We start from the raw sequence: 25,809 nt of genomic DNA, 5'->3' as shown, positions 1-25,809 counted from the left end.
CATCCATAATTTACCCAAGGCCTGACAGGTGCTAACATAGGCCAATAGTTATTTGCATGTTTTCTCTATGACATATAGATATTGAGTCATCTTGCACTAAACTTTTAAATTCTCGTCTTAGCTACAAATTAACACTTTGCTTCACTTCATTAATTTAACAGAAGGCATTATTCCATCTTTCTTTTTTTATTGATGACTGAAAATAAGAGTGACATATTTTAATACTAATGATTTTGAAGGAAAAAAATCTTCAAAACAATTATGTTCTCAAAATAAGGGAAAAAACCTTACTGTTGAGAAAGCCTTTTTTAAATGATTAAATATTCTCCTGTGTATTTACGTTCACTACAGATTATTTTTTAAAGCAATCTCAGTACTTAAAATTTTAGAAAAAAATAATTTTTTAAACAGAGTTACTTTAAGCTGAGATCAAAAAATATACTAGAGAAGAAGATGGAGTTAGAGAGTCAGGCTCGGAATGCTTCTTAAAAATAGGTGCTTCAAATACAGGTTTAGAAAAGAAATTAAATATGTTTTCAGTCACGCTGAAGAAAAGATCTGCAAAGAAAAAAGGCCCTCATCCTTCAGATTGAAGAAAAAGGTGGTAGGAAACAAAAAAAAAAGCGCAGTTTTCCCAAGTTGCCCAAATCACACACAGAGACAAGAAGGTTACAAATGCCATTCATGAAAGAATGCACCACAAACGTCAGCATTTATTCATTTTGAATTTTTTTTTAGCAAATGACAAAAGACTCAGCTTACTGGCTTCACTTTTGTTTACCTTTTACTTACATTACACATTTAAACATTTGTCAAAACTTACTAAGTCGTCTGCATTCATGCACAACTAGAAAACATCCTTAATTTATTTAAACCAGAAATGCATTACCAGAAATGTATTAACATTGTTCACTACTAAACATTTAAAAAAAAAAGTTGAAATTATTAAAAAGGTTATCCTGGAAATGTTAACTTCACAGCAGACTTAAACTACTAATTGGCTCACATTTCAAATTGGAAAAAGCAAGATTCATGCTAGTGTTAATGTACATCTCGCCCTAGCACTACTGAAGGATCATGGTTCACCTTGATCATATATAATAAAAAGAAAAGTGCATACAGAAATTTACAACAATTTTAAGGACAAAAAAATGGTCCAATTGATGTGGTCCCAGCAATTAACTCAAAAGTCTATGACAAATACGAGCTTCTGTGAGCTATTTATACTACTTAAGATTAAGTATGGATATACAGAAAGTAGAGTTCATTTGAAATCTTCAAAAAATGTTCCTGTCAATCCTCAAATGGTGGCTGTTATAGCTTAAAATTTCTGTTAAATGCGTGCGTTGAATTACTTGTTATCCAAGCGTAGCAGCTGCTCCTTACCATTTATTGTTAGCGACCTTAACTGGCCATCTTCTTCAACTTCTACTCTCTCTTGTCCATTCTCAACAATTCTGTAGGATAAAAGCACAGTTAGCCATTATAAAGCACTGTAAGCAGTTTTTAAATACACACCAGACTTGGGTTTTTAGACAATGAGCTATAATAGAGCACAGCCTGCTTAATGCAACTGTAGTTGGCAAGCTTTTGTATTTCACAGCACAGAATCTGTAACCAGTGACCATCTGCATTCTCCCACTAATATTGCTTATTTCTAGCAGGAAAATTACATTCTGGAAGTTTTAATCCTCCAGTTTGTAGAGTTCACAGTTACAGCTGTCATCTTATACACTGCCACAGTCATACTGATGCCACACTAAATGTCTTTTGACAGATCAACTGTACAATCCTGACATTGCATTTAGGACCACCCATTTGTAAAATGCTTGATATTCTAGACCAAATCACAGTTCTGTACGATGTAAGGCACACAAGACAGTCTTTAATCCCCTTCTAATTTGATCAGAGAAATTAATTTGGAGGCCTACTGTATACCAAGTTTATGATCAGTATGCACGTTATAAAATTTAAGTATCCTTAACTGGAAGGAGGGATTATTAAATAGCTCTGTGGGTTTGGGCTTTTTTCATAGTTTGCTTTAGAAATAGGAAAATAAGAAATTTCTTTTTCGAATTTATTTTTTTAAATTTATTTTTACTCTCTGGGAATTCTCCCCTTGTGATCCAAATGTTGAAACCCCGTGGATGAATACAAGTTTTTCTGGAGATCACACTTACTGAAGTGAATACACCCATATTAAAAACAGAGGGGGCAACTTCTTGCTGGAAACAAAATATTACTCAAGAGTAGATTTTCCTTGGGTGTGCTGAGATATGAGTCTTCTTTCGACTTAGCTACCTTGTGGGCAGATATTCTACAAAGTAACAGGGCTTCTCAGAGAGAAAATGTAGCTAGACACATCTAGGAAGACACATTTCTTGCTTCCCTCATCTGCTTTCTAAATATGATACCCAAAGATACCACAGCAGCATACCTGGCTTAGCCTGTATTTTAGTATTAAAACAAACACAGTGCCTTATCTTCTTTTGCACAAACAATTTCTTTAGTCTAATCCAATACAATTCCCTCAAAAGTAGGCAGTTCACAGATTTTTCTGGAAGACGCTCAGAAAAACATAATGCCCACTCCAGTGTGTGATGACAAAGGCCGCATTTCAGCGGTCAAGATGACAGGACCTCCCCAGTACAACAGGACAAAGAAGAATCTTGCACTTTGAGGTGCCAGACACGAGTTACCAAACAACTACTGGTTCTCACTTGCTTTTCCATAACTTTTTATGAAGTACTGAAATTACATTTAACTACTTGCTTTGGACTCCTATAACTTACTGATCATATTGCTCCAAACATGTTACTCTATAGCTAACTAATATTTGGGCTTCCCAAATGTAGTAATTTCCTCATCACAAGCATGAAGTAGTGAGAAACCACACTCTGTGTAATACTTGAAAATTTACTTTCCAACAAACATGACGTTTTATCCAAGGCAGGCTTCAGTTGCTTATTTCACTTAACAGAGAGAAGAAACCTACTTTTTACAGAAAAACTCCACTCAAACACTGCCTGGGAAAGCAAACTATAGCAGATGTTAGGGGAAACCGTTTCATGTCTCATGGTGTCTGCAACACTAAAAGTCCTCCCAGTCCTGTTAAAAGCTCCATAACCAACAGAGGCCTCTTCCCTTCCAGAAGCTCAAGCTGACTTGGTAGACAGTAGTGAAGGACTGTACTAAAAGATGCATCACTACACAGGGGTCCTGCAAGCCTGGGAGATCTCCACTGCCAGGTCCCCTTCAAACAGCAAACAAGTTGCAACCCCCATTTTTCATCAGGGCAATTTGTTACACATCTGAACCTCCCTCGACTATCAGGAGAGCTCAGACAAAACCCTTATCTTCCACATTTTCACATGCTATGGCTTTAAGTAACTCAGCAATGCCAAGAAGAACCAGAGACCCAAGAAAACGTTTAGAATACTTGAAGCATTTAGAGAAATCCAAGTAATGTGATGACCACAACAGCAAAAGTAAAAATACATTTATGTGCGTATCCCTATATTTATGTTTGTACATAATATTTATGTGTACGTATTTATAGCTATGTATGGCTCTACAGTTTCATACAAATATACATCACTTACCTCTTTGTAGTAATTTTTCTGCCATTCACTATTTTAGTTGAAGTTGATACTGATTTGAAGTTACCCATCCCACTGCCACCAAATGACGTAGAGGAGAACGAAGTAAGGCCTCCGTGTCCCAGTGAACCAAATGATGTAAAACCTATTGGGAAATAAGGTTTTTGAGTAAAAATATAATTTTGTATGACCGTGGGGTCCAAATTTATCATTCACTCAGACTACATCCTAGCTTCAGGATGCCCTTAGTTGGTGGCATCAACATAGCATCAGTGACTATATGGCATTAAAACAGCAATGTGAAAATAAAAACATGGCTCCAGCCCCATCCCACACCAACCCACCGTTCAAAATCCAAATGCCATTGTCCAAAAATCATTTGTCATCTCCTCCCCTGAAGAAAAGGCATTTAAAGCCTGTCTGCTGAACTCAACCATTATATCACCCTTTCCACTTCAGGTAAAGCTAGTAACTTTAATGGACCTGATCTTCTGCTTTAAACTATACATTGGGGATGCCCTGAGTTAGCAAACAGAACAAGATTTCTATCACCAACATCTCAACTCATACCCAGAATCTTAACACTTGGAAGGATGCCAACTCCTAATAACACTCAGCAACCTCCAATAGAGGTTAGGTTAATAGAGGTTAACCTCCATACAGATGTTAGGACTCAGACTACCCCAGAACTGGTAATAAGAGATAGTACCATGGGGTTTAGGCAGACTTTTTTTAAATGTGTATTTTCAGGACCTTAAATGAAAGCCATCCCATCCCCAACATCTAAAAGCAAACAGAATGATGGCCACTCTAAAGCTACAAAGAAACAGTAGCACCAAAATTAAGAACACAGAAATTTACCTCTTTAGAGGTCTGCTTGCTTTTGATGATTTTTCAAGTAGACCAAATATTGTAACTATATTTTTTTTTATATTGACTTTAGAGGACAGCTTAATTTAAAAAACGCATCCTCAGAATTTCCTGAAGGAGGCAACTTGTAAAAAAAGTATTTATCAGCTTACTGTTTTGAGATCCTTTGTGAACTAAAACTGCATTCCTTGTTAAACGTTGTCATATTTACCTGTGTCAAATGAAGAAAAACCACTTCCAAAAGCAGGGAATCCACCAAAGGCAGAGAAAAACGATCCACCACCTCTGTTTCTGCTTCCCCTTGGACCCCACCTGCCCCCGAAGAAGTCCTCAAAAGGGTCTTCTACAAAAGAGAAGACAACATTTAAGAGGTCAATATTACTGAGTGATTCTGTATTTAATCATTGTTTTTAAATGAAGAAGCCCTAATGAAATTTCCTGTTACAGGTAAGATTCTTGCCTTGAAATATTTGATACTGCTCAACTGAACAGTCCACCAAAAAAGGAAACTATGTTCCTTATGGACTACATTCTGTCTCACTTTTGGACCTAAAAATAACTAGAAGCAATTGATTCTGATTTTAGACATTTGGTATTTAAAAAAAAAATCATTAAACCAAATGCTAACATCTTACATTTTGCAGTATAATAGAAGTGGCAAGAGCTACAGAAATAATACTATTTTGAGCACGTGCTCATATAGCTTAATGTGCTGAAGGTATGATAAAAAAAAAGAAATCAGTATTTATTTGAAGCTAACTCTGTCCAGTCAGTTAGCATTCGATGGATTTAACACTATTCAGATGCATAATCATGATCTCTAAGCACCAGGACACCATAAGGCAAATCCTTCAGCTGTTCCAGAGAACTCCCTGATATCAGACTAAAGTTTTTCAAGATGTAGAATAAAGAGTAGCACTACAGACTAATTAAACTGTTAGAATTTGAAGTGAACCAATATTAAAATAACAGCACACAGGTACTTGAACTTTCTATCTTATTTCTATTCAAGATTTGTTGTGGATGACCGTAATGAGGTCTCTGAAGACTAACTTCCAGATAGGTTGTATCAGCTATTGAAGTACACAAGCAGCCAGGGATTGATGACTCATAATCTTAAAGTGTTCAAAGTGTTTATTTTAGCACTTGCCACATCAGGTACTTCAAACATGTGTTCTGATGCAGTTTTGGCAGCAGAGTGTGGAGGCTTACACACAGCGTCCCAAAGAGGCATTTGCTCCCTACCAAGCAGAACAAAGAGGGGAGAAATAGCAAGGGAGTCACAGCTAAAATGCTATTTCAAATTCAAGTACAACTGTTATGTCATTCAGAACAGCTGCTGTTTCATCTCCATCAGAAAAGACAATAGTCTCTTTCAAAATAAAGGAAAAAAAAAAAGGGGGGGTAGGGCTGGGCAGCAGAGATGGGGAAGAGGGAACAAGACACCTATATAAGCAATTTTTATTTACTCTTGTTTTCCTAAAGGATACTTATTTCTAGAATTATCTCAGAACTGCTTTTTACTAAATGCTCTTAAAAGAAAAAACAACATAAAATTGGAATCATCTAATAGATACTCAACATATATAATGCATTTAATTCAGAATAGTTGAGGAACTTCAACCACTCTCTCCATCAGTCACAAGTCTCTCAGGACGAGTGTTGTACCGTACAAAAGACTTTACCAAGTTTTACAAGGGGGACCTCAATCCTGACAGATAACAGTCTGAAACACCACTTAGAATAAGCTCTTGCTGAAAAATGCAGAAACTGGTGCTAGCAGAAACAGAAGTATGAAAGGAGACAAAGTGAAGATCAGAAACACAGTATTTATCCCACCTCTGGTACCCCCACAAAAATCCAAGCTGATAAATCATCAAGTTAATCCAATTGTGACAATACTGGAGCAAACAATATGCTAATATAAAGATAGTAATTAATATCTAGTTTGTGTGCAATTACTTAGAAGTCAAACATCACAATGTATTTATGCTGAACAAAGGCAGTTGCTGAGATTCAGACAAATACTCCCATCAGCAAAAATACCAAGAAAAAACAAAAAACAACAACACACACCACCAACCAGCTTCCACAGTTAATGAATAAAACAAAGCAGGACCAAACTTTTATCTAACATACTCTAGACAGCAAAGTGTTAAGACTTTTTTTCTCTTTGAGGTGGTTTGGTTTTTTTTTTGTTTTGGTTTTTTTTTTTTTTTTTTTTTTGCTTATTTTTTTTTTTTTTCTTATTTTTTCTTATACAACGAGTTTTCCTCAGCATAAAGATAACCTGTTGTTACCTTTAAAGCCACAGAAATTAAACCAATGCTTGGGCATGAAAATATGAGAACCTACCTCCAAAATTACTACTTCCAAAACAAACACTATACCCATTTAAGAAAAAAAGGCACTTTTGCCAGACTAGTATATCAGCTAGCAAGTAAAGCCACTGCAATTAATTGTTTTGTAATCCAATTTATTCTCACTAGAGTGAGTCATAAGTTAGTTATGAAGGTCATTCACTCACGTGTACAAATGATCTATATTATATTACTCCCAGTGTTAAGCTTTCTATTTATAGTCCAATTTTTCTTGTTACCTGGAGTTTAAATAAAAACAAAACAGCCTACCGTGTAAGCTCTGAGTTTTTAATCCCCTACAGTGTATCAGCCTACTCCTCAAGCGAATCTCTCCTCCTTAGCACAACAGCAGCAGAAACACTAATGGTTTTTAAAGGGAGGATCATAGACACTCCCTGAGACCCCTGACACCAACCCAGCTTCTAAATGGATTATTGCCTGCTGCTAGCCACACAGAAACCTAACCAGGGCTTGGACATGCCTTAGTAGCCTTTGCCAACCCTATACACCAATGAAAGAGGTCAGCACTCTGTATTAGCAAATGTTCCAGCCTCAGGTGATTTCTGTGAGCAGTGCTGACGATGATCCTCCAGTGCTTCCAGTAATTCCCTCCAGTAAATAACATACTTGAACCACTCTTCCGCAGCGACCTGCAGAATGCTCAGCAAGATGGATTGTGCAGAGACAGGAAAATGGGTAGGGCTTTCCTGAGGAAATATTTGTTACTATCCCGACAGCCATCCAGGTACAGCACACAGAAAAGAAAAAAATTTTTAAAAGCCAAAAACGTTGAGGAGAGAAGGCAGCAGACACTTGTGCACTACCATTCGCTGCATGCACTGCCAAGTACACACACATTCATACAGCAACCCCACAACTACTCAGGCCCTGTTTATGTTTTTAGTCCCTAAATCGGGATGATTAATAGCACCACTCAGCAAAGTAATAACATTTCAGCCTGGTAGGTCTATTTTTGTGATTTAGCAGAGCTTTTCCATGCATGATAACCTTTTCACATAGATGGCTTTTCCCAAACAGTTCACACGCAGTGAATACCACAATATCAGTGTGTTGGGGCTTTTTTAGTGACTCTTCTTAGGATAGCCATTTTGGTGCTTACAATCCATGTAATTTTTCTTATTCAGTGTTAGAAGCATATCAGATCAAGAAAACCAATCTGTTACCCAAACAAAAAACACAAGTGAAGGCCTTTCTAAAAAAGGAAAATACCATATAAATACCACACAACGTAAAAGCTTCAGGAATGTGCAATGCTAGACTAGTGCCACCTCAGAGTATTACTAAACGCTGGTTGGAGAGAAATTCGCAGTTAAATCTGGGTATTACCAGAAGCTTATGGGAGGACTCAGTATCAGATTCAGTTCCAACAAAAATGCTGGGTTACACTTCTGACACAGAACCTGTGGTGCTGTCAAAACGGCAAGGACCAAGAAAGAACAAACTGTAAGAAACTTCAAGGAAACTGGTGAGACAGATGTCTGTCAACAGGAGATGACATGAAGCTTTTTTGGGGGAAAAAGCAAATGCTTAAAAGCAAAGAACTCATGTAGCCTCTTATTGGAGAAAAATAAAAAACCACAACACACTACCCCAAAAATTAAATAAAAGACCTGCAGACTCTTGCTATTACTAGGTGGGAAGACCATAGTTAGAGAAGCCAAGGATTTAATGCAAAGGTTGGAACACAAAATCCCCAGCAACACCGAAGATTGTACACTAACAAACCCGTCTGTAAATAATTACATTAGAGGTAATATTTCCAAAAGAATGTATATTACTCAAAAAAACACCAAACCTTTGCTAATGCAATTGCAGCAACTGTTTTTTTCCTCTGGGTAGAACATTAAACCTGCTCACTACAAACCACAGAATCCTACCTTGCTTCTCTGTAGTTACAGGAAAAGAATTTCACCTCTAAATGAGTCAAATAACAACAACTATCTAAGTATCCCAATTGCAGTTCAGAATAAGGTAGGTCATGATGCCCCCTCAGTAGTCCTCAGCTGTAACAGAAACAGGACTTTCTCCCTTCCAGCAGTGTAAGTGGGTTGCAGAACACTACTCAAAAGGCAGGATCACTCTCCTTCCCTGCCCTGCAACCCCAGAGCCAATGGCCAGCTGCACTAACTCACTGATCCAGAAGAACACGGCGCGACTGTACTGTTCGTTTTCTGTTGCATCCACGAGCTCGTGTGACTCAGTATTGGCAAGACTGGCATATCTGAAAGGAAATGGGAAGGAAAGCACCATACAACAGGGGAAGCGAGGAAAGGAAGCAAAACCCAGAATCTGATGCAATCCACAGTTCAGTTAAATTTCGTGGAGTTCATTAAAACAATCTAGGGCTTTAGCCAAAATCATGGTACAAACTAAAAGTGCCACATTTCCTATGGCAGTCAGGACACTTGTAGGCTGGCAGCAGGAAGAAGTGCCCAAGTGAAGAACAGTGTTATCCATGACTGAAGCGTTGAGCCCACTGAAGTGCAATGCCATCATTCACCTTTAGAAAAGTGACAGTGTTGAGATAAATTGTGCCCCATCAGCAAACGCTCCCCCGCACGCACACCGCCAGGGCCAGAGGTGCTGATAATCTTGCAGGAACAGCATGCAATGGAGCATTATCTGTAAAAACAGGGTCACTGCTCAGTCACCACTCACTGCACTGCCCCAACAGGGAGCTTTCTTTACTCTTTGCCATCAGAGCCATGCCATTGCTTCTGCCACAGCAGGACACCCGGGCTGGACGCCCCTGCTGCAGGGGCACCGCGTGGCGCAGAGCAGTCAGACTGCCAGCACCGAGCACTGCTGCCTGCGGGGCCCTCCCGTCGCCTCGGTACAGCGAAACCCTACTGGAAGGGACTTTACCCACCACGCCAGGAGAGCATCTGAAGCAGGGCTGCATAACCTGTCTGTGCCCAGGGCTACAGATACATGGTGCATGGTCGTGGTTCAGACCCAGCTGGGAGCTGGGCACCACGCAGCCACTCGCTCAGCACCCTCAGTCCCTGAAGGGGAAGCAGAAAAGGGAGAAAAACACAAAACCCCATGGGCTGAGATAAGGAGAACTTAATACAACACAAAATGAGTAATAAACAACCATGATAACAATATACAAGGCAAGTGATACAAAGAAAAGGACCATATTATCTCCAAATGGAAACAGCATCATGACCCCTGGCCCCTATCCCAAAACCCAGCCTAGCCAAGCCTTTGTCAGCATGGTACTGAATATCCTATTGGCTGGTTCTGTGGCCCTCCCAGCTTCCAGTGAAAACTAACCCTATCCTAGCCAAACCAGGATGTATCCACAATAAAGTAGAATTGCAGCAGGTGTTTCCATCTTGCCTCCTATTTGAAAATAGTTTTCAGATGCAGATTTACAGTAAACGCACACAGAACCTCATGCTACAGTTCCAGCGTGTACCCAGGCATGAAAACCCCATTATCAGAACTGGAGTCACTGAAAACTGTTACTGCTTTTGCATGGAAATATTTCCTTCCTTAACTACAAAATAAGCACACTGTGGATGTCATTTAGAAAAGACACCAAGATGCTGTTGCAAGCACTGTTGATTCACCTGCCTATGAGCGTTTCAGCATGGTCTTCTATAATGGCTCACTTCCACAGATGACATCAAACAGATGTTTGCCCCACTTAAAAGTTTACCAGCGGAGGCATTTGAAAAACTTTCAAATGACATAGAGCGGAGACCTTGGGATTATTAATTTTCTAGAAAAAGGAGATGTAAAGCATGCCCTTTGGATGCCATTTGTACTATAATTACAAAGATGCTAGAGCAGGGTAAATGCTAATCTAATCAGCATTTCATAGTTATCAAATTAACGCCCAAACATTCAGGCCCACCTTGAAAATGGAACAAACTTCCACTACCACTGTATGACCTGTCTCCTTGTGCTATGTTCAGCATTCGTCCTCTGACCAATTTAACCATCTAGCCATCCAAGAAAACCAAACCATCTTCTTTAGGACTACCAACCTGAACTGACTTAGGATGCCCAGGACACTTCCTATTTAGCCAGTATGCTATCAAATAGCTTCTCAATGTATCTAATGGCATACTAGTCAAAGATTAAAGTTTTATGACAGATGTGAGAATCTGGAGCAAGGCCTCCTCTCTTTCAGCAGTAGCAGCTACGTATTATTTAGCTATCCATGGAGCCACAGCATCACATCTCTTTGATAGTGCTGTATGGGTGAGACAGTTTCTGGGTTTCAAAAACCTTCTTCAAACTTACCAAGTTATTTCTGAAAAATTCACAGTAGTGAGACTTGGACCATTCCATGGATAATTAAGACCTAAGATTGATGGTTATGAAATACAACTGTGCACAATCATACCAAAGCAATGAATGCACATGCAAATCTATGAGTACTTCAAATTGCACCAAAAGCTCTAAATTTATGTCAACAAAGATTAATTACAAAGCGTACAATATTGTGCAAGATAGCTTTAATTGAAAGCCACCTCCACCTTTAGTTTTAAGAACCTATTTGACTAACAAATACATTTTGCATTACAACATCTAAACATGATAATTACCAGAAATGGGATTACATGTTGATTTAAACCATGATCTGACTCTTAGCCAAACTTTTTGCCCCAGCAAGACAACCTTCTGTCCTCGAGACAAAAAGGTCAATGAAGCTATCCCATTCCTGAACATCTTAAAACACAAAACATATAAAACAGAGTTTGCAATGACTACTGCACACAGATTTTCCTCCTTGTCAGGTGAAGACTCTTCAGCCTGGATGCTTCAAGTAACTCTCAATACTTTTCCAGAAAATTTACACAATCAATAATCAGTAATCCTGTTGTTTGATGGAACCAAACCAGATACCATATAATTATCTAGTTGATGTTCTCTGTGGCAAGTAATTTTATCTAGTTAGCCATATAAGAGCGTCAAGTTTAATTTTACCTTTGGTTTCCAAGTATGCATTTTTTTTAATACCAGGTAAACAGAATTCTCAAGGGAAAACTCCAGAAAATGTATATGGGTTTATATGCATCTGATATCAAATTCAAATCAAAATGCATCATGAATTCTACCTCACAAAGGAAAACATTCAAGACATTTATAAAACACTATCTCCAAATGTACACTGAGAATACTAAAGCGTTTTGGAAGTACAGCAAAATTGTCACAATTATAATCTAACCTGTGTTGAAAGAGACTCCACAGACAGACTTCTCTTTGACATTAAAGTCTAAAGAGAGTATCCATCTGGAGCAATTTATCAGATCACTTCATTAGTACATTCTACCATGGAGAAAAGCATGGCTGCTTGTCGGATTAATTTAACTAGCATTTCTTTTAACATTTAAAAGCTGGCTGACATGCCCTGAAACACCCCATCAGGCTTCTAGACACTGTTGCTGGGGGATACTGGTCTGCTGTAGGTCCCCACTTGTACTTTCTCGCCCATACAGAAATTACACGGGCATCTCAGATGCCCTAAACCACCACAAATGTCACCAGATGTGTGTGCAGAGCTTAATGTATATAAAAGATGAATTAACTATTTAAGGAGTTGACTGAACTACTAAATTGCCTGTTGGGTAATGTTTATGTTGTTGTGATATCCACTCCACTTTTCAATACAATTCCTTACTGATAGTCCCTCCCAACATACAACATATGTTCTTTAAGTGAGAATATGAAAAGCCTCTAAACCAAAATGAAGCAAATTCTTTAACAGCCCAGAATCGAAGTCAAGTTTTTTTGGTGTAGGTTTTTTTGCCTACACCAATTCCTGCTCCTCAGCACTGGAAGCAGCTGCCTTTAAACTCATCAATACACCTCCATTGCCAGTGGTAACACTGAGATCCTTCCCTCACTGTGAACTGTTAAAATACAGCAGAAGAATGTCCTCAAAAATTCTGCAAGTAAAATACAAACAAAATACTATACAGAACATAAATAAACCAAACCAAGGCAAGTACCATAAATAAATTGAGTAGGATATAGTTTAAGAATAAAATAAACCTACTGAAATGAAAACCCAACTTCTATATTGAGCAAACAGCCAGTTCTAATGCCAAAGGACAGCCAAAGAGTAGTAGTAATACGGTACAGAGTGCTGAATACCAGTTAGGTACAGAGTGCTGAATACCAGTTAACCAGACAAAGACAGTCCAAAGCAGCACTTTGCAATACAAAGAGCAGTACTGCATAGGAAGCAACAACTTTTCTTTCCTTCCTGTTGTAAGGATTACTATCCATCAGTACGCCAAAGAGACTGAAAACTATCAGTGGAAGAGCTCACTCTGGAAAAAAAGCAGATTCTGCTCTAAATAGGTATCTTAGAAAGCAAGCCCATGGTCTCAGAAGTTAAGAGTTTAACTGGCTGTCATACTATCAGGTCAAGTTTTGAAAAGCATTAGCTTTCATGTATCCTTATTTTTACACAGAATTTGCCTGAAAATCAGCTAAGAGAAGCTGAGAGTAGTTAATTTCAGTACAACACCACACGTATCTTTTACTTTGCTCTTTACTTTGTTCAGAGGTGTCTTCTAAGGTATTATAAATTTTTGTTTGAAAAGTCTGAAAGAAATCAGCAGTTAAAAAAATCCCTACAGAAGTCTTCACACATTCTCCTTGTGAAAAGCGAGATACTTGTGAAAAGTATTAAGAATTAGTAACTTACAATGAAAAACAATTAGAAACGATTTATGATTTTAGTGGAAAAAAAAAACCAAAACCTTGTAACATAATTTGGTGGGGTTTTGTTTTGGTTTTGATTGTTTTCGTGGTTTTTTTGTTTGTTATTTAAGTTTTTTTTTGTGTTTTTTTTTTTTTTTTTTTTTTTTTACTGAAGTGGAATTCTGCTCTTTGTCTAGAGGTGTTCACACAGGGATGCTGGAGAGATGTGTTTGCAGATCACAGCAGCACAGCTATTGTGTTGGTGAGTCTACTTCATCCTGAGAGCAGTTAGGTCCTTCCTTTGTTTTTGGTAAGGATCGTTAGCTCCTGTAAGAACCTGGCTGAAAAGGCAATCAACGGTGATTAAAGTCACCTATCTCTGGGAGACAGGATTATCATACCTGAGACAATGACACTATGACACCGCACCCACCAGTCCGTTCTGTGAATTAAGTGTTGGGGTTTTTTCTCCTCTTTTTATATAGCCTTTTAAAGCAGACTTGGTTGTATATCTCTTGGTAAGTTTTGTACGCGTATATTCACAAGTCTCTTTAATTTATAGGTTTTGGGTTGCACCTTTGTAATATGACTTTTAAAACGGATTGTTTACTTTGAGTTTTTCTTTATAAGTTTTACACATTAATATCCACTTAGGCATTACTTTGCATATTTTTTTGTAATTGTTTTATGCAATATACCCCCATGTCCTCTGTATAAAAGAGGAGTTACTTGAAAGAACACCTACAGAATGATGTGAGCATGTGGGGACTCTAACCACTCAGGAGTAACGAAGGATCAACTCCGTCTCCTGAGGATGACTCCCACCAACTGAACTCTGCTTCATCCCCCAGGTGATGACTCTAAACAAACACGCTGGGCTTCTTCTGGGTACTAGAGGATAAAAAGACAGTCAACCATAACCAAAGGGAGCCTCTGGTGTTTTAATGCTGATCTCACAGCGCTGTGACCTTGCTCTGCTCCCTCACTTAATTTTGTTAAATAAAATAATTATTTACTTATTATACAGAGCCAGACACTGTCGTTTTTAACATCCTCTTCTCTATGGAGGAATAGAGATGCTTCTGTTTATAAAGAAAATCTTCTGTAACCGCAATAGCAGTGCAACATAGCTCAGTGGAGTTTAACAGACTAAATTTAAAGCCCAGTTTTAGGAACTCTTCACATCCGTAAATTTACACAGATTATGCATCCAAATGCTGCTCTTTACACAGTCAATGGTCATCAGGTATGGACAGTCCCATCTGCACTCCATGGGCTTCACTACATGCCACTTCAAACTGCGTAAGATGTGCAACCATTTCAATTCTTTATCCCATTTCATCTATGTTTCCAGCAATGTACATTTTTAGAAAGCATGACCTCAGTCCTAATCAGTTGCTTATAAAGCCAACTATAACCCAAGGAGCTCCTTAAAAACTCACCAGTCCCACAGAAAAGATCTATCAACAAGTTGAAAATCCCTCATTTTTAAAAGACAAGTTCCCTTATTCTTCAAGACAGAAGCTGTCCCACTAGTGTTTCAACAGAGCAGAACCTACAAGGGCTCTAGTTCACCAGTACAAACATCCATATTATACAGAGAATTCTATTCCTTGCTTTTGGCATTATTAAACAAATATCCATGTTATACAGAGAATTCTACTCCTTGCTTTTGGCATTAAACACACCCCATTCAGCTGAAAGCACCCATATTTTGATGGTGTACTACCTTAAACATTCATGCAAACACAGAGATTGTTGCAAACATTTTTTATAAAAAAAGCTGTGGAAAAAAAATTGGTTTGAGTTACACTTTCCCATACTGCAAAATGACTTAAGCACCTTAAAGCCAAAAAAAAAAAAAAAAAAAAGTGCCTACTTTGAAATCTTCTGACCAGAAAAACAGCGAGAGCTTTTATTCAGTATCTAAAGCTCAACACAGGTTTCAGGATGCTGGTCATGGACACTGCAACTCTCTACTTTGTGGAGGCAGCTTTGAAACAATTAGATTTCATCAACTGGAAGATACATAACACTGCTGACAGTGCCAGGACCTTACCCTGCAAGAAATGGATTCTGTGCCACATTATTCATATCTTAAAGCTGACAGCAACTGTGATGAATACATGAAGTAGATAACCTGCTTCTGAATAAATAAATAAATTTGGGCATTAAGCAGGGGAAGAACATTTTTGGGACCATGCCTCAATGTCACCAGTGCAGAGATATTAAGTCCAGTTTCCACAGGGTAAGATGCATCACTATTCCTCTACAGGAGAGGCTGAAGTAGCTGCAATATCCCAGGAAAACTTTGGCAGTAGTAGTACCTCCATTTGATGAGCTAGATGGCTCTATGCAGACACTGTACAGCCTTCCTTCTAAGAAATCCAAAAGCTAAGTCCTCAGGTTCTTTTTAAGCCCACGACTATTTAACATGCAGCTGTAAGGTTAGTCATGCATGCTGACATTTTTAGAGACACCAAGTTAAATCTTCTGCTAGTGCTGATAAACACAATGAAGCAGAGCCTGTGTCAGTCCCTCAGCAGCTAGAACATGCCTTACCTATACTGTAAAGATATTTGACTGAGAACCAACTATTTTATTTGAAGTACCTTAGATGAAAAAAATAAACAGAAGAGATAAATGCTCCCTCTCCCAGCTCCTCCTCACTAGAATATCACTCAACACCTTGCTCAGCTTTTCCTAGGTTTTTTACTACTCAACTACAAAATTGTTGACACTGGCAGGGACCTCCCGAGGTCATCTAGTTCAAGCCCCTACTGAAGAAGAAACACCTAGAGTAGGATGTCCAGGAGCACATCCAGACAGCTTCTGAGTACCTCCAAGCACAGAGATTCCGCAACCTCTCTGAGCAAGCTCCTCCAACTCCCAGTCACCTTTACAGGAGCAGTGTTACCTTAAATTCAGGTAGAACCTCCTGTGTTTCAATTCATGCCCAATGCCCCTTGTTGTGCCGCTGGACACCACTGAAAATAGCCAAGCTCCACCTTCTTTACACCCTCCCTTCACATATACACTGATGAGACCCTCGCCCTAAGCTTCCTCCATACTGAACAATTCCAGCAATTCCCTCAGCCTCTTCCTAACATGAGAGGAGCTCCAGTCCCTTAAATGTCTTAGTGGCCCTTCACTGGACTCTATCCAGTAGCTCTGTTTCTTATACTAGGGAGTCTAGAACTGGACACAGTACTCCAGATGTGGCCTAACCAGTGCTTAAAATCATTCATTTCATCTAGAATGAAAGCCCCTTCTATCATTCCCAAAGACTATTATTCTTCTATGCAGGCAGTGAAGAAGTTGCATCTTCCCAGTTCAGCCCTCATTTCACTCACCAGTATTTTGCTAGATGCTTCCTCCAATCTGCCCTTCTGCTGATTTTTCACTGGATCTAACTGCTCAAGTTCTGCCCCTTATCCTCTGCCAGATCCTTCCTCTAGCTACTCATCTAATTAATCGGCTAACATTCTACTCAATTCAACCTCTAGCCCTTCAAACTTCTTTTCTAGTCCTTCATTAGTCATCCAACAACTGGTGATTCCCGAACAGCAAACTAAAGAAAGATGTAATTAAGTCTGTCCCTTAATGCTGCCAGCAAAGATAAAAAACTGCCTTTAAAAAAAAATTAAAACATCTACATACATTATTACAGATATTAAAACATCTACAAACAGTATTATACAGATCAATCAATATCAAGGCACTGAAGAGGAAGACAGCTTTGTTTTTCAAGTACACACCCTGCAGTTTTCAATATGAGACGTTTTACTTTAAGTAAATACTGAACCTAGGATGTTCCACTTTATAGGTCAGCATTTTATGCAGTAGAACATACACAGAGACATTAAGAACTTCAGCACCTCTGAGAAGACCTTCAACAAACTAGAGCAAGCAACATCACAAGCCAAAAGACCATCAGCACTATGGTAAAAAGATTACTTTGACAATGTTATCATGTAATTGCTTCCTTTAACTAAATGAAGCTAGGCTTCAAGAACTATTTAAGTTATTTGAGCTTTCAAGGCTCTATCCTCCAAGCAAACATGTGACATGAATTTGGGAAGAATATCTAGATTATGTATGTGTCCCCATTTTGTGAGAAGAAAAATCAATCCTGCTCAGATGCAAATTTGCACCGAGAGCTATGCTGTAACAGTTACAGTTAACCTGTCCAGTCCAGAAGCTCTCAAGGCTACATGACATATTTGCAGATCAGAAGACATAAAATTCAACAGACTAAGTTCCCTGGTCAAATTCTTGAGAGGGAATTCCAGTGTATACTTTCTCTGCTGAACTAACATTCCTTCCAACCTACACAGATGCCATGATTTTGTGTTTTTTTTTTTTTTTAAACCAGGCCTTCCAACAAAACATGAATTGGTAAGCCATATCTGTTCTGTACTACCAAATCAACCAAAAACAAACAGGTAGAAAATAAATATTTTAAATGTAAGACAAATATCAATTGTTTACCTCCAGTTTTCAGAGTTACTTCTAATAAAGCTTTAGTAGCTATTTTTTGTAAGAGTAGTTTTAGCCACACTTCAGATATATGTAATAAAACCCAGCAGGTTACTTACCAAAGAAGTCAGATGAAAAGGGGTCCCTTCCACCAAAAAACTCCCTAAAAACATCTTCTGGGTTACGGAATGTAAATTCAAATCCAAATGGAATATCGTGGTGATTTCCACCTGCAAAAAGACATCACATTTCAATTACTCTCACACATTCTCACAAACCAGAAAGATCAGGCCTATATTGTTTTTGTATCATTTTAAAATATAAACACATCTCTAAAATTTCACTTTCCTTTTCATGTGTCACTCAAGTTTAAGAACACACAATACTTTTCGTAATTAATTTTCTTTTATCCATTTCCAGATATCAAGTAATACCTTTTTTAACAACTAAAAAAAAGTAAACATAACTGTCATTTCCATTTTCAGAAGATTACATTTTAGGTCTCAGTATATTTCTAGATTCCAGTCTTAGAAGAAAGCTGCAGGAAATGGCTTCCCACCAGAATGGAGAAAGCAAAGAACTTCTAGTTGTCAACATACCTCCGCCTCCATTTATTAAGCCTTCTTTTCCATATCTGTCATAGATGTCACGCTTTTTAACTGCAGGGAGAAGTTGTAAATCATGTCAGTAAACAGGCACATTGGCTTTGGGGGAAAAAAAAAAAAACACAAAAAGGCTTAACTGATATTCTCAACTAAACATCTTCTCAAAGCTAGTTTATTTAAGGAAGTTCTGCCATGGAACTGGACATTTTTGATGAGGATCACTACTGTAATTTCAGTTCTGAAAGAACAGTTACAAAACTTTGGACTTATTACCATTTAGTTGTCAATGCTTGGGTCCCACTGTATCAGAAGAAATTCTGTTATAAGGACAAACTTCACAAGGAAGTTTGCCTTTAATGTGAATAGTGCAGTCTTCATCTTTACACAAGTACCATAGAAAGCTTCAGGTTATAATGGACCTCTGGAATGCAACTTTCTCCTCCAAACAAGTCTAATCTCAAAGTTGGTCAAAACTTGCCTGGATATAGCCCTAATTCTCACCAATCACCTAGAAAAGCAGATTCCACAGTCTGTCTAAAAAACAGTCCCAGTGCTCAAGCATTCACATTGTAAGCATTCTCTTCCTTCTATCCAAAAGGAGTTTCCCTTGTTGCAAACCTTGACCATCACCTCTTTAAGGGCACAAAACCAAACCCAGTGGGATAGTTATGGTAATGGAAAGACAGTTGTTTCTATGAGCGACTGCAAAATCCTTCAAATTATCCATAACCACTTCTAGCTTAAATAAAGGGGAATGAAGTGATGCCATGGAAGGTTTTGACTCAATTTCCTTGCCCTCCATCATTTTAGACAGCATGGAATGGCTTTTTTGTAATTTCACTGCAGACCATCCCTCCAGTACCCATGAGAAAGGGGAGAAAAGTTAGCTCTACATTACTACCTAAGATCAGACTGCACTGTTGGTACTGGAAGGGAACATGAAGAGCTTAAAGAGGCAAATATCTTAATTTTGCTTGCACTGGTGTGGAAGCATCAGTGAAAAAACCGAGAGGCCCTCTGATTTTTGACTCAATATTAACATGCTATTCCCACTGGAATCTTTTCAGTGAAAGGCATTTTTGGAATTTAAATAGCATCACGGAAAGAACACGCAGTTACCTCAAACACCTGCTGAAACGTAAAATATTTCTGACTAGCAGGAATTAAAGTTTTACGCACTGCTCACCATCTGCAGATAATAGAAACTTCCAGTAGGTTCTCCCCCCCATACACACCCCTCTCCCCCAGCAAAGCCTGGTACACCTTTCTAGAAAGCAATTTTTAAAGAATGAAGGCTAACATACCCACCACTGTCAAAAGACCCAAGCAGTAAGGCAGACAAACTGTCAGAAGGAACAAGGAAGACCTGAGGGCTCACAAACCCTGCAGCTCATCTTGAAAAATGCAACGTTCCTTAAACCACAAGGGAAGTGTGTTCTATGATCACCCAATTTCAGTACTTTGCTTAGGTAAACCCTTACAAAACTATTCTTCTGCCAAAAAAACCCTGTCTTCATTCAAGCTTGTAATGGTGTCAGAGAATTTCACTAAGTCTGCAGAACAGCTGATTGCCTCTCAAGCACAGGACTCAAAATTCAGATACGCCTGCTGCACAAATTGTTGTTAAGACAGCAGTAATTCAGGATTTGGTCTAGATCCAAAATCAGGCAGCATTTTTAGAAGATGTTCTAAAATTCTAGCAATGTACTGCTTCCAAAGAACCTAAAGGTCTGTTTAACAATCAAATCAGTATCCTATTTCTATCCTGCTCAAAACGTTTGATTAAGAAGGTTAAATGACTCTCGAAGACAAAGATACAATGAACTGCCCATAAATTAGGTTCAGTTTCTCCCATGTCAGTTAAGCACCAAAACCAACCAAAGCAGCAGGGTGTACAAGACTGCAGCTTGATAAAAGCAGGCCAGATTCTGAAAGGTAATCTAGATGCTGCTACGGCTTTAAATATAGCTTTCCCATGCTCCCTGGTCTCAGCTGAAATCAAGGACACTTCAGAAATAGCATATAGACAGCTGCAGTCAATTACAGGGGAAAATAATCAAAGCAGCTGCCAGAACACCAGCAAGGTTAATGATACTTTTCAAGCAAAAAGATACAGGTGAACTAGAAGCTGATCTCCTGTACTACATGGGTCAGGCTAAGCAACTGTTTCAGAACAATTCAAAAGAAACACTCTCCTCAGTATCACAGTTGACTGAATTTACAGAACTTACCCAGACATAACCCAAATCTTCAGCAAGGTTTACAGCATAATTGGGCTTTGCCAAGACTAGTTCACTGTCCCAAGAACTAGAAGCAGTAGACCCAGCAGTAGATACTTCAGAGTTTATCCAGCCTGACTTACATTGGATAAACACAGTAATCCTCTTGTAATGATAGTAACATTGGCTTTAACTCCTAAAACAAGATGAACCTTCATATTCACAGTTATCTCTTCAGAAATTTCTGAAAAGGGCCTGGCAAACACAGGATTTCCATTTCTAGAAAGAATCTGGTTTGGTTACTCATCTAGAGATCCTGAATTTTTTGAAATTTCTGCTTATTCTTTTTCATCCACAAGCTTAATTTTCTCTTTATTTGTGAAAGGAAGTAGTTGAGTTGGATGGTAAAGCAAAGTTACAATATCCCGTTAAAGCATCACACATCAGCATTTTCAGCCTGATACCCAGAGTAGAGCCCTGCAGTTCAAGAGCCCTTTTCAAATACCTACCATCTGACAAAACCTCATAGGCCTCAGCTACTTGTTTAAATTGCCTTTCTGCCTCTTCTTTGTTGTCTGGATTTTTATCAGGGTGCCACTTTAGTGCCAATTTACGATACCTAAATGGAAAGAAAACACAGGATATTTTACTCTGAAATAAAGAAATATGCTACACAGCTAAACAAAATGTTTCAAACAAGCTGTGAGGGATTAAAGTATTTAGAAATTCTGCAGTGATCTGTAGGTTGCGTCCAGACCAATATTCTGCAGCTACACAAAAAAAAAAAATCTACTCAGATTTGCTTTACAAAACAAAAAAAGTAGGTTTCAAATTCTTTAGTTATTTTGAGATTATTCCTGTGTGTTTCTGACAATCAACATCTGGCTGGTCTAAGCAAAACATTCCCTAACATTTCAGCTATGGGCTTCTCCTTAGAACTCAAGAGTAATTCAAAATTCAGTGAGAAGCATCAAAAAAATTCAATGAGAAGCAACAAGAACTCCTTGGGTACAAAGATGATAAAGCTCCAAGAGTAGCCTGGCATGAGGACATGGCAGCATCCTAACATCAGTTGCTTCTTTGACTGCTACACCTGCACACAATTCCTTCCCTCAAATGAAGTATTTTACACAGTGTTAGTAACTACTCAGATGAGTGTCCTGGTTTCAGCTGGGATAGAGTTAATTTGCTTCCCAGTAGCTGCTAAAGAGCTGTGTTTTGGATTTAGTGTGAGAATAATGCTGATAATACACTGATGTTTTCAGTTGTTGCTAAGTAGTGCTTATCCCAAGTTCAGGATTTTTCAGTTTCCCATGCTCTGCCAGAGAGCAGGTGCACAAGAAGCCAGGAGGGAGCATGGCCAGGACAGATGACCCCAACTGGCCACCGGGATATTCCACAGAACATACAGCCAGGAGGGACAGATCACTGCTCAGACACCAGTTGGCAAGTGGTGAGCAACTGTGTTGTGCATCACTTGTATTTTCTTTGCTTTTACTTCTCTCTCTCTTTGTTATACTCGTTTTCATTACTATTATTATTTTTATTATTACATTTTATTTCATTTTAGTTATTAAACTGTTACTAACTCACAAGTTTTACTTTTTTCCAATTCTCCTCCCCACCCCACTGGTAAAGGGGAGGAGTGAGCAAGCAGCTGTGTGGTGCTTAGTTGCTGGTTGAGGTTAAAGCGTGACAAGGGGCAAAGCTAAGCTTACACTCAGGCTGGTTTGGGGTGTTTTACATAGCCACACAAGATCACAGTTCAAACACTTAAGTTGACAAGGTATGTGCAGTAATTTGCAAAAGAAAAAGGGAGAGCAATAATCAAGCTTCCATGCACTAGTGTGATTTGATTAATTATGCCCAGGTGCCTAAGAAGGCAAAACAGAAACAGTATTCCCAGGTCACTGGAAACTGCAACTTATTGTCAAACAGTTTTGGTATACTGGAACACTACAGAAATGTTTCCATGCAATTGTTTGTTGAAAAATAAACAGTATATTTTGAAAATGCTACAAACACCCATCTTAAAACAGTACAAAAATAGCAAATATAAGCAAAGAACTGTATTTAATTCCTTTAAATGCCCCAAATTTAAACAGAAGATTTTAACAGTAAAGATGTTTGGTCCGTCAAAATCTAAGCACAGAAAACAGAACTCTTGTTGAGAAAGAGCTAGCACCCATAAAAGCAATGGGCCAAATACTTGTTAATAACTTTGAAAAAGCACCTCTGCAAATGGAGGCAAAGCCTGGTTAGTGCCATTCAGCCCCAGAATGGGCCATCACTGCCTGTGCCATGCCAAGTTTGGAGGCACACCTCTATACAAGTGTACTTAACACTGAGCAAAAACTAGTGACCAAGGGAATTTTTACTTCAGCAGCACTCAGGTTTCTTTTCCCAAATTCATAAAAATGAGCAGAGGCTTCTTCTTCAGAACACTGAATATTCCTCCATTAGCAAAGGCATTCCCTCAAACAACTACTCCTCACCCTGGTATTGACAACAAAGCAAGAATCCAGAAACCACGTGACCATATTTGTACCTTATTTGTACCTTAAAATGTGTAACTTATCTTACATATATACCAGCAATACTTACGCTTTCTTAATATCTTCTGCTGAGGCATGCTTCTGCACTCCCAGAACTTCATAGTAATTCACCATGTTTCAGCAGTTGTCTTGTTAACAACAGCCAAACCTTTCGAGTCCTACAAAAACAGGAACTTGTAAATAAGGCTTGTCCAGTAATGCTACTTCATCAAGTCAGGTAGGAGCCCAGTATCTTCCGGCACCAAACCTGATCTGAGAGCACTGCTTGTTTTTAGAAATGTTCTAAACCCCTTCAAATAAAAATGCTTTATTTTGGGTTGACAGATCAAACTATTACTTTGATTCTGATTTTTGGTTATGTTCTTTAATCCCACTGAAACACTGCGCACAGACATATAGGTAAAGGGCAGGTTCCTGAAACAAACTAGTCTGAAAAGCAAGGTTTAATATTAAGAAGAGTACATGCAGTGTGTCACCATCTTGGTACATACATTAGTAACTCTGTGCAAGGGAAACCACATATCTGTTTGCTGCATGTCATCTCTGACACCTACCTCATGTGTTAAGCACATATGAGCATAAACAAAGAGCCACATCTTTCACATCCACTGTTCAGAACTCACTTCCACTGAGATGCTCCCTTTGAAAAAGCAATGTCTGTGCAGGTCTTTGAAATCTAAAATAGCACCTAGAGTTTCCAACAAGCCTTTCCTGTACTCAAACCTTGACAAAAAGAACTCACATATTGCCAAAGCTACTTAACTCCATTTACTTCCTTTATGTTTACCAACATAAAGTACATAGCCTGGCAAGTCTGCTCAGACTGCAAGGTTAACCAACCAGCTCCAGCAGAGAGGCACCTTGTGCTTCTTAGTTTAAGAAAATCAAGTTTTCACAAAAAAACCTACAAGTTGAAGGAAAAAGCATTTGCCCTATTCAAAATAATTACTGATGGTTTCTTGTCAATATTAGAAACTAGTTACAAGGAACAGTTATACTATTACTTCAACCAAATGACCACTCAAAGAATCTTTTTTTAAAATTTCAAGAACGTTTCATCTCTTCATGCAAAGGCTTCTTCTCCCCACCACTGCAACAAGTCTCCATTCTGGCAAAACTTCCAACCACATTTCCATCCTACCACAGCTGCTGGTTCATTTCATGTTTTATGAACAAGCGACACCGAACTTTTCAATGAGTTATCAACTCCTTGCAGGCAAAGTGTATTTGGATGACTTAGAACATAACACTGTAGTCATGTATTAATCACATTTTCTTATCCTATCCATCAAGAACAAAAAATTCATTTAAATCACTATCTTTTTCCCCTGAAGATTTCAGCATTTTTCATTTTAGCCCAGGCAGTCTCATTTTCATCTCCTTTCACACAGACGCTGAAAGAATCAAGCACAATCCAGCCCAGGAAAATATTCTTAAATTTAATATATTAGTGTTACATGTATCTTTCAACATCCTGGGATATAAAGAGAGGCTACCTTTTAAAATAAATTGGTATGTCTTCAAAATACATTGCTGTTGAAGGTCCATTAACTTTAATTAGGGATGTGGTTACATACACACTTCCTCAAATGGCAAAACCAGTTTAAGAGACACCCTGCTATGCTACCTCCCCCCTCCAAACTGCTTTGAGAAGCAAATCTATTGGAGGAGCTAGGTGTTTTCAAAACTTGGGTGGTTTTAGCCATCTAGTTAACTATACAGTCCCACAAACACAAAATTAAAGTGTAGCAAGTAGAGAGCTCTAATTGACTCTGTCCTTTGAAGAAACCTCCACACTGAAAGAACCAGTAAGGATGACCAACACTACAGGAAGCTGGGATACAGGCATTAAAACTAACATTAAGAATGTCAGTGCTAATATAGTAATGGCAAGGTTCAATATCTAAACATACAGATTACCAAAAATATCCCAGACTACTTGCTATCAAGTAGTTGCTAGCTTTGCTGTTTCCCCAACAATGGTTAGAACAGCTCTAGGAACACGCAGGTGGGAAGCAAAGCAAGCACAGATTAAGCATGCTATCAACTCCTGCAGCCAATCTTTATGAGTAATAGCATGTACGGAACACAGAGTTTACAGAAAGAAATCAGAGGCATGGAGGGGTTGTGGAATCTAGCGAGAATCAAGCATAAGGCTAGAGGTCAGGGCCCCTCCTAGCAGGAGCTACTAGCCTAAAACCAGTGAGCTAACAGCAGGAAGCCACAACACCTAAGAGCACCTATCACACTGCTACTTGTTTTTTTCCTGTATTCTCCTTTTTTTCTTAAATACAAGATGTGCATTAGCACTCCCCTCAACTTAAGCAGGTATTTTAAAGGGAATATCCAAAATTCAAAAGACAAGCATCTAGCTAGAATAAGCAAGTAGGAAAAGCAACCTAGATGTAAAAAATAAAACACATCTTTTCCTA

At 38.6% G+C, this 25,809-nt stretch overlaps 1 protein-coding gene across 1 annotated transcript; it reads right to left on the bottom strand.

Moving 5' to 3' along the window:
* Positions 1-693: 693 nt before the first annotated feature.
* DNAJB6 (DnaJ (Hsp40) homolog, subfamily B, member 6) lies at positions 694-23,519 on the bottom strand. The gene is made up of 7 exons (XM_008936221.1): positions 23,427-23,519; positions 21,332-21,441; positions 18,598-18,657; positions 18,118-18,228; positions 4,681-4,812; positions 3,603-3,744; positions 694-1,457 (listed from the first exon to the last, which is right to left on the bottom strand). The coding sequence occupies exons 1-7, from the start codon at positions 23,489-23,491 to the stop codon at positions 1,352-1,354; spliced, it is 726 nt and encodes a 241-aa protein (XP_008934469.1). The 5' UTR covers positions 23,492-23,519; the 3' UTR covers positions 694-1,351.
* Positions 23,520-25,809: the final 2,290 nt, after the last annotated feature.

This window comes from Merops nubicus, unplaced genomic scaffold (genome assembly GCF_000691845.1).
Source record: "Merops nubicus isolate BGI_N331 unplaced genomic scaffold, ASM69184v1 scaffold4280, whole genome shotgun sequence".
In the NCBI taxonomy this organism is placed as follows: domain Eukaryota; kingdom Metazoa; phylum Chordata; class Aves; order Coraciiformes; family Meropidae; genus Merops; species Merops nubicus.
This window is presented reverse-complemented; position numbering and strand designations above follow the sequence as displayed.

What these genes read in the sequence shown, in the direction of transcription:
- DNAJB6 (XM_008936221.1), bottom strand. Translation starts at nt 23,491, where the DNA reads ATGGTGAATTACTATGAAGTTCTGGGAGTGCAGAAGCATGCCTCAGCA. An exon ending in GCAGAAGATATTAAGAAAGC is followed by an intron (nt 21,442 to 23,426) that starts GTAAGTATTGCT and finishes CTTTCCATTTAG; the next exon opens with GTATCGTAAATTGGCACTAA. An exon ending in AGAAAAATTACTACAAAGAG is followed by an intron (nt 1,458 to 3,602) that starts GTAAGTGATGTA and finishes TTTATCCTACAG; the next exon opens with AATTGTTGAGAATGGACAAG.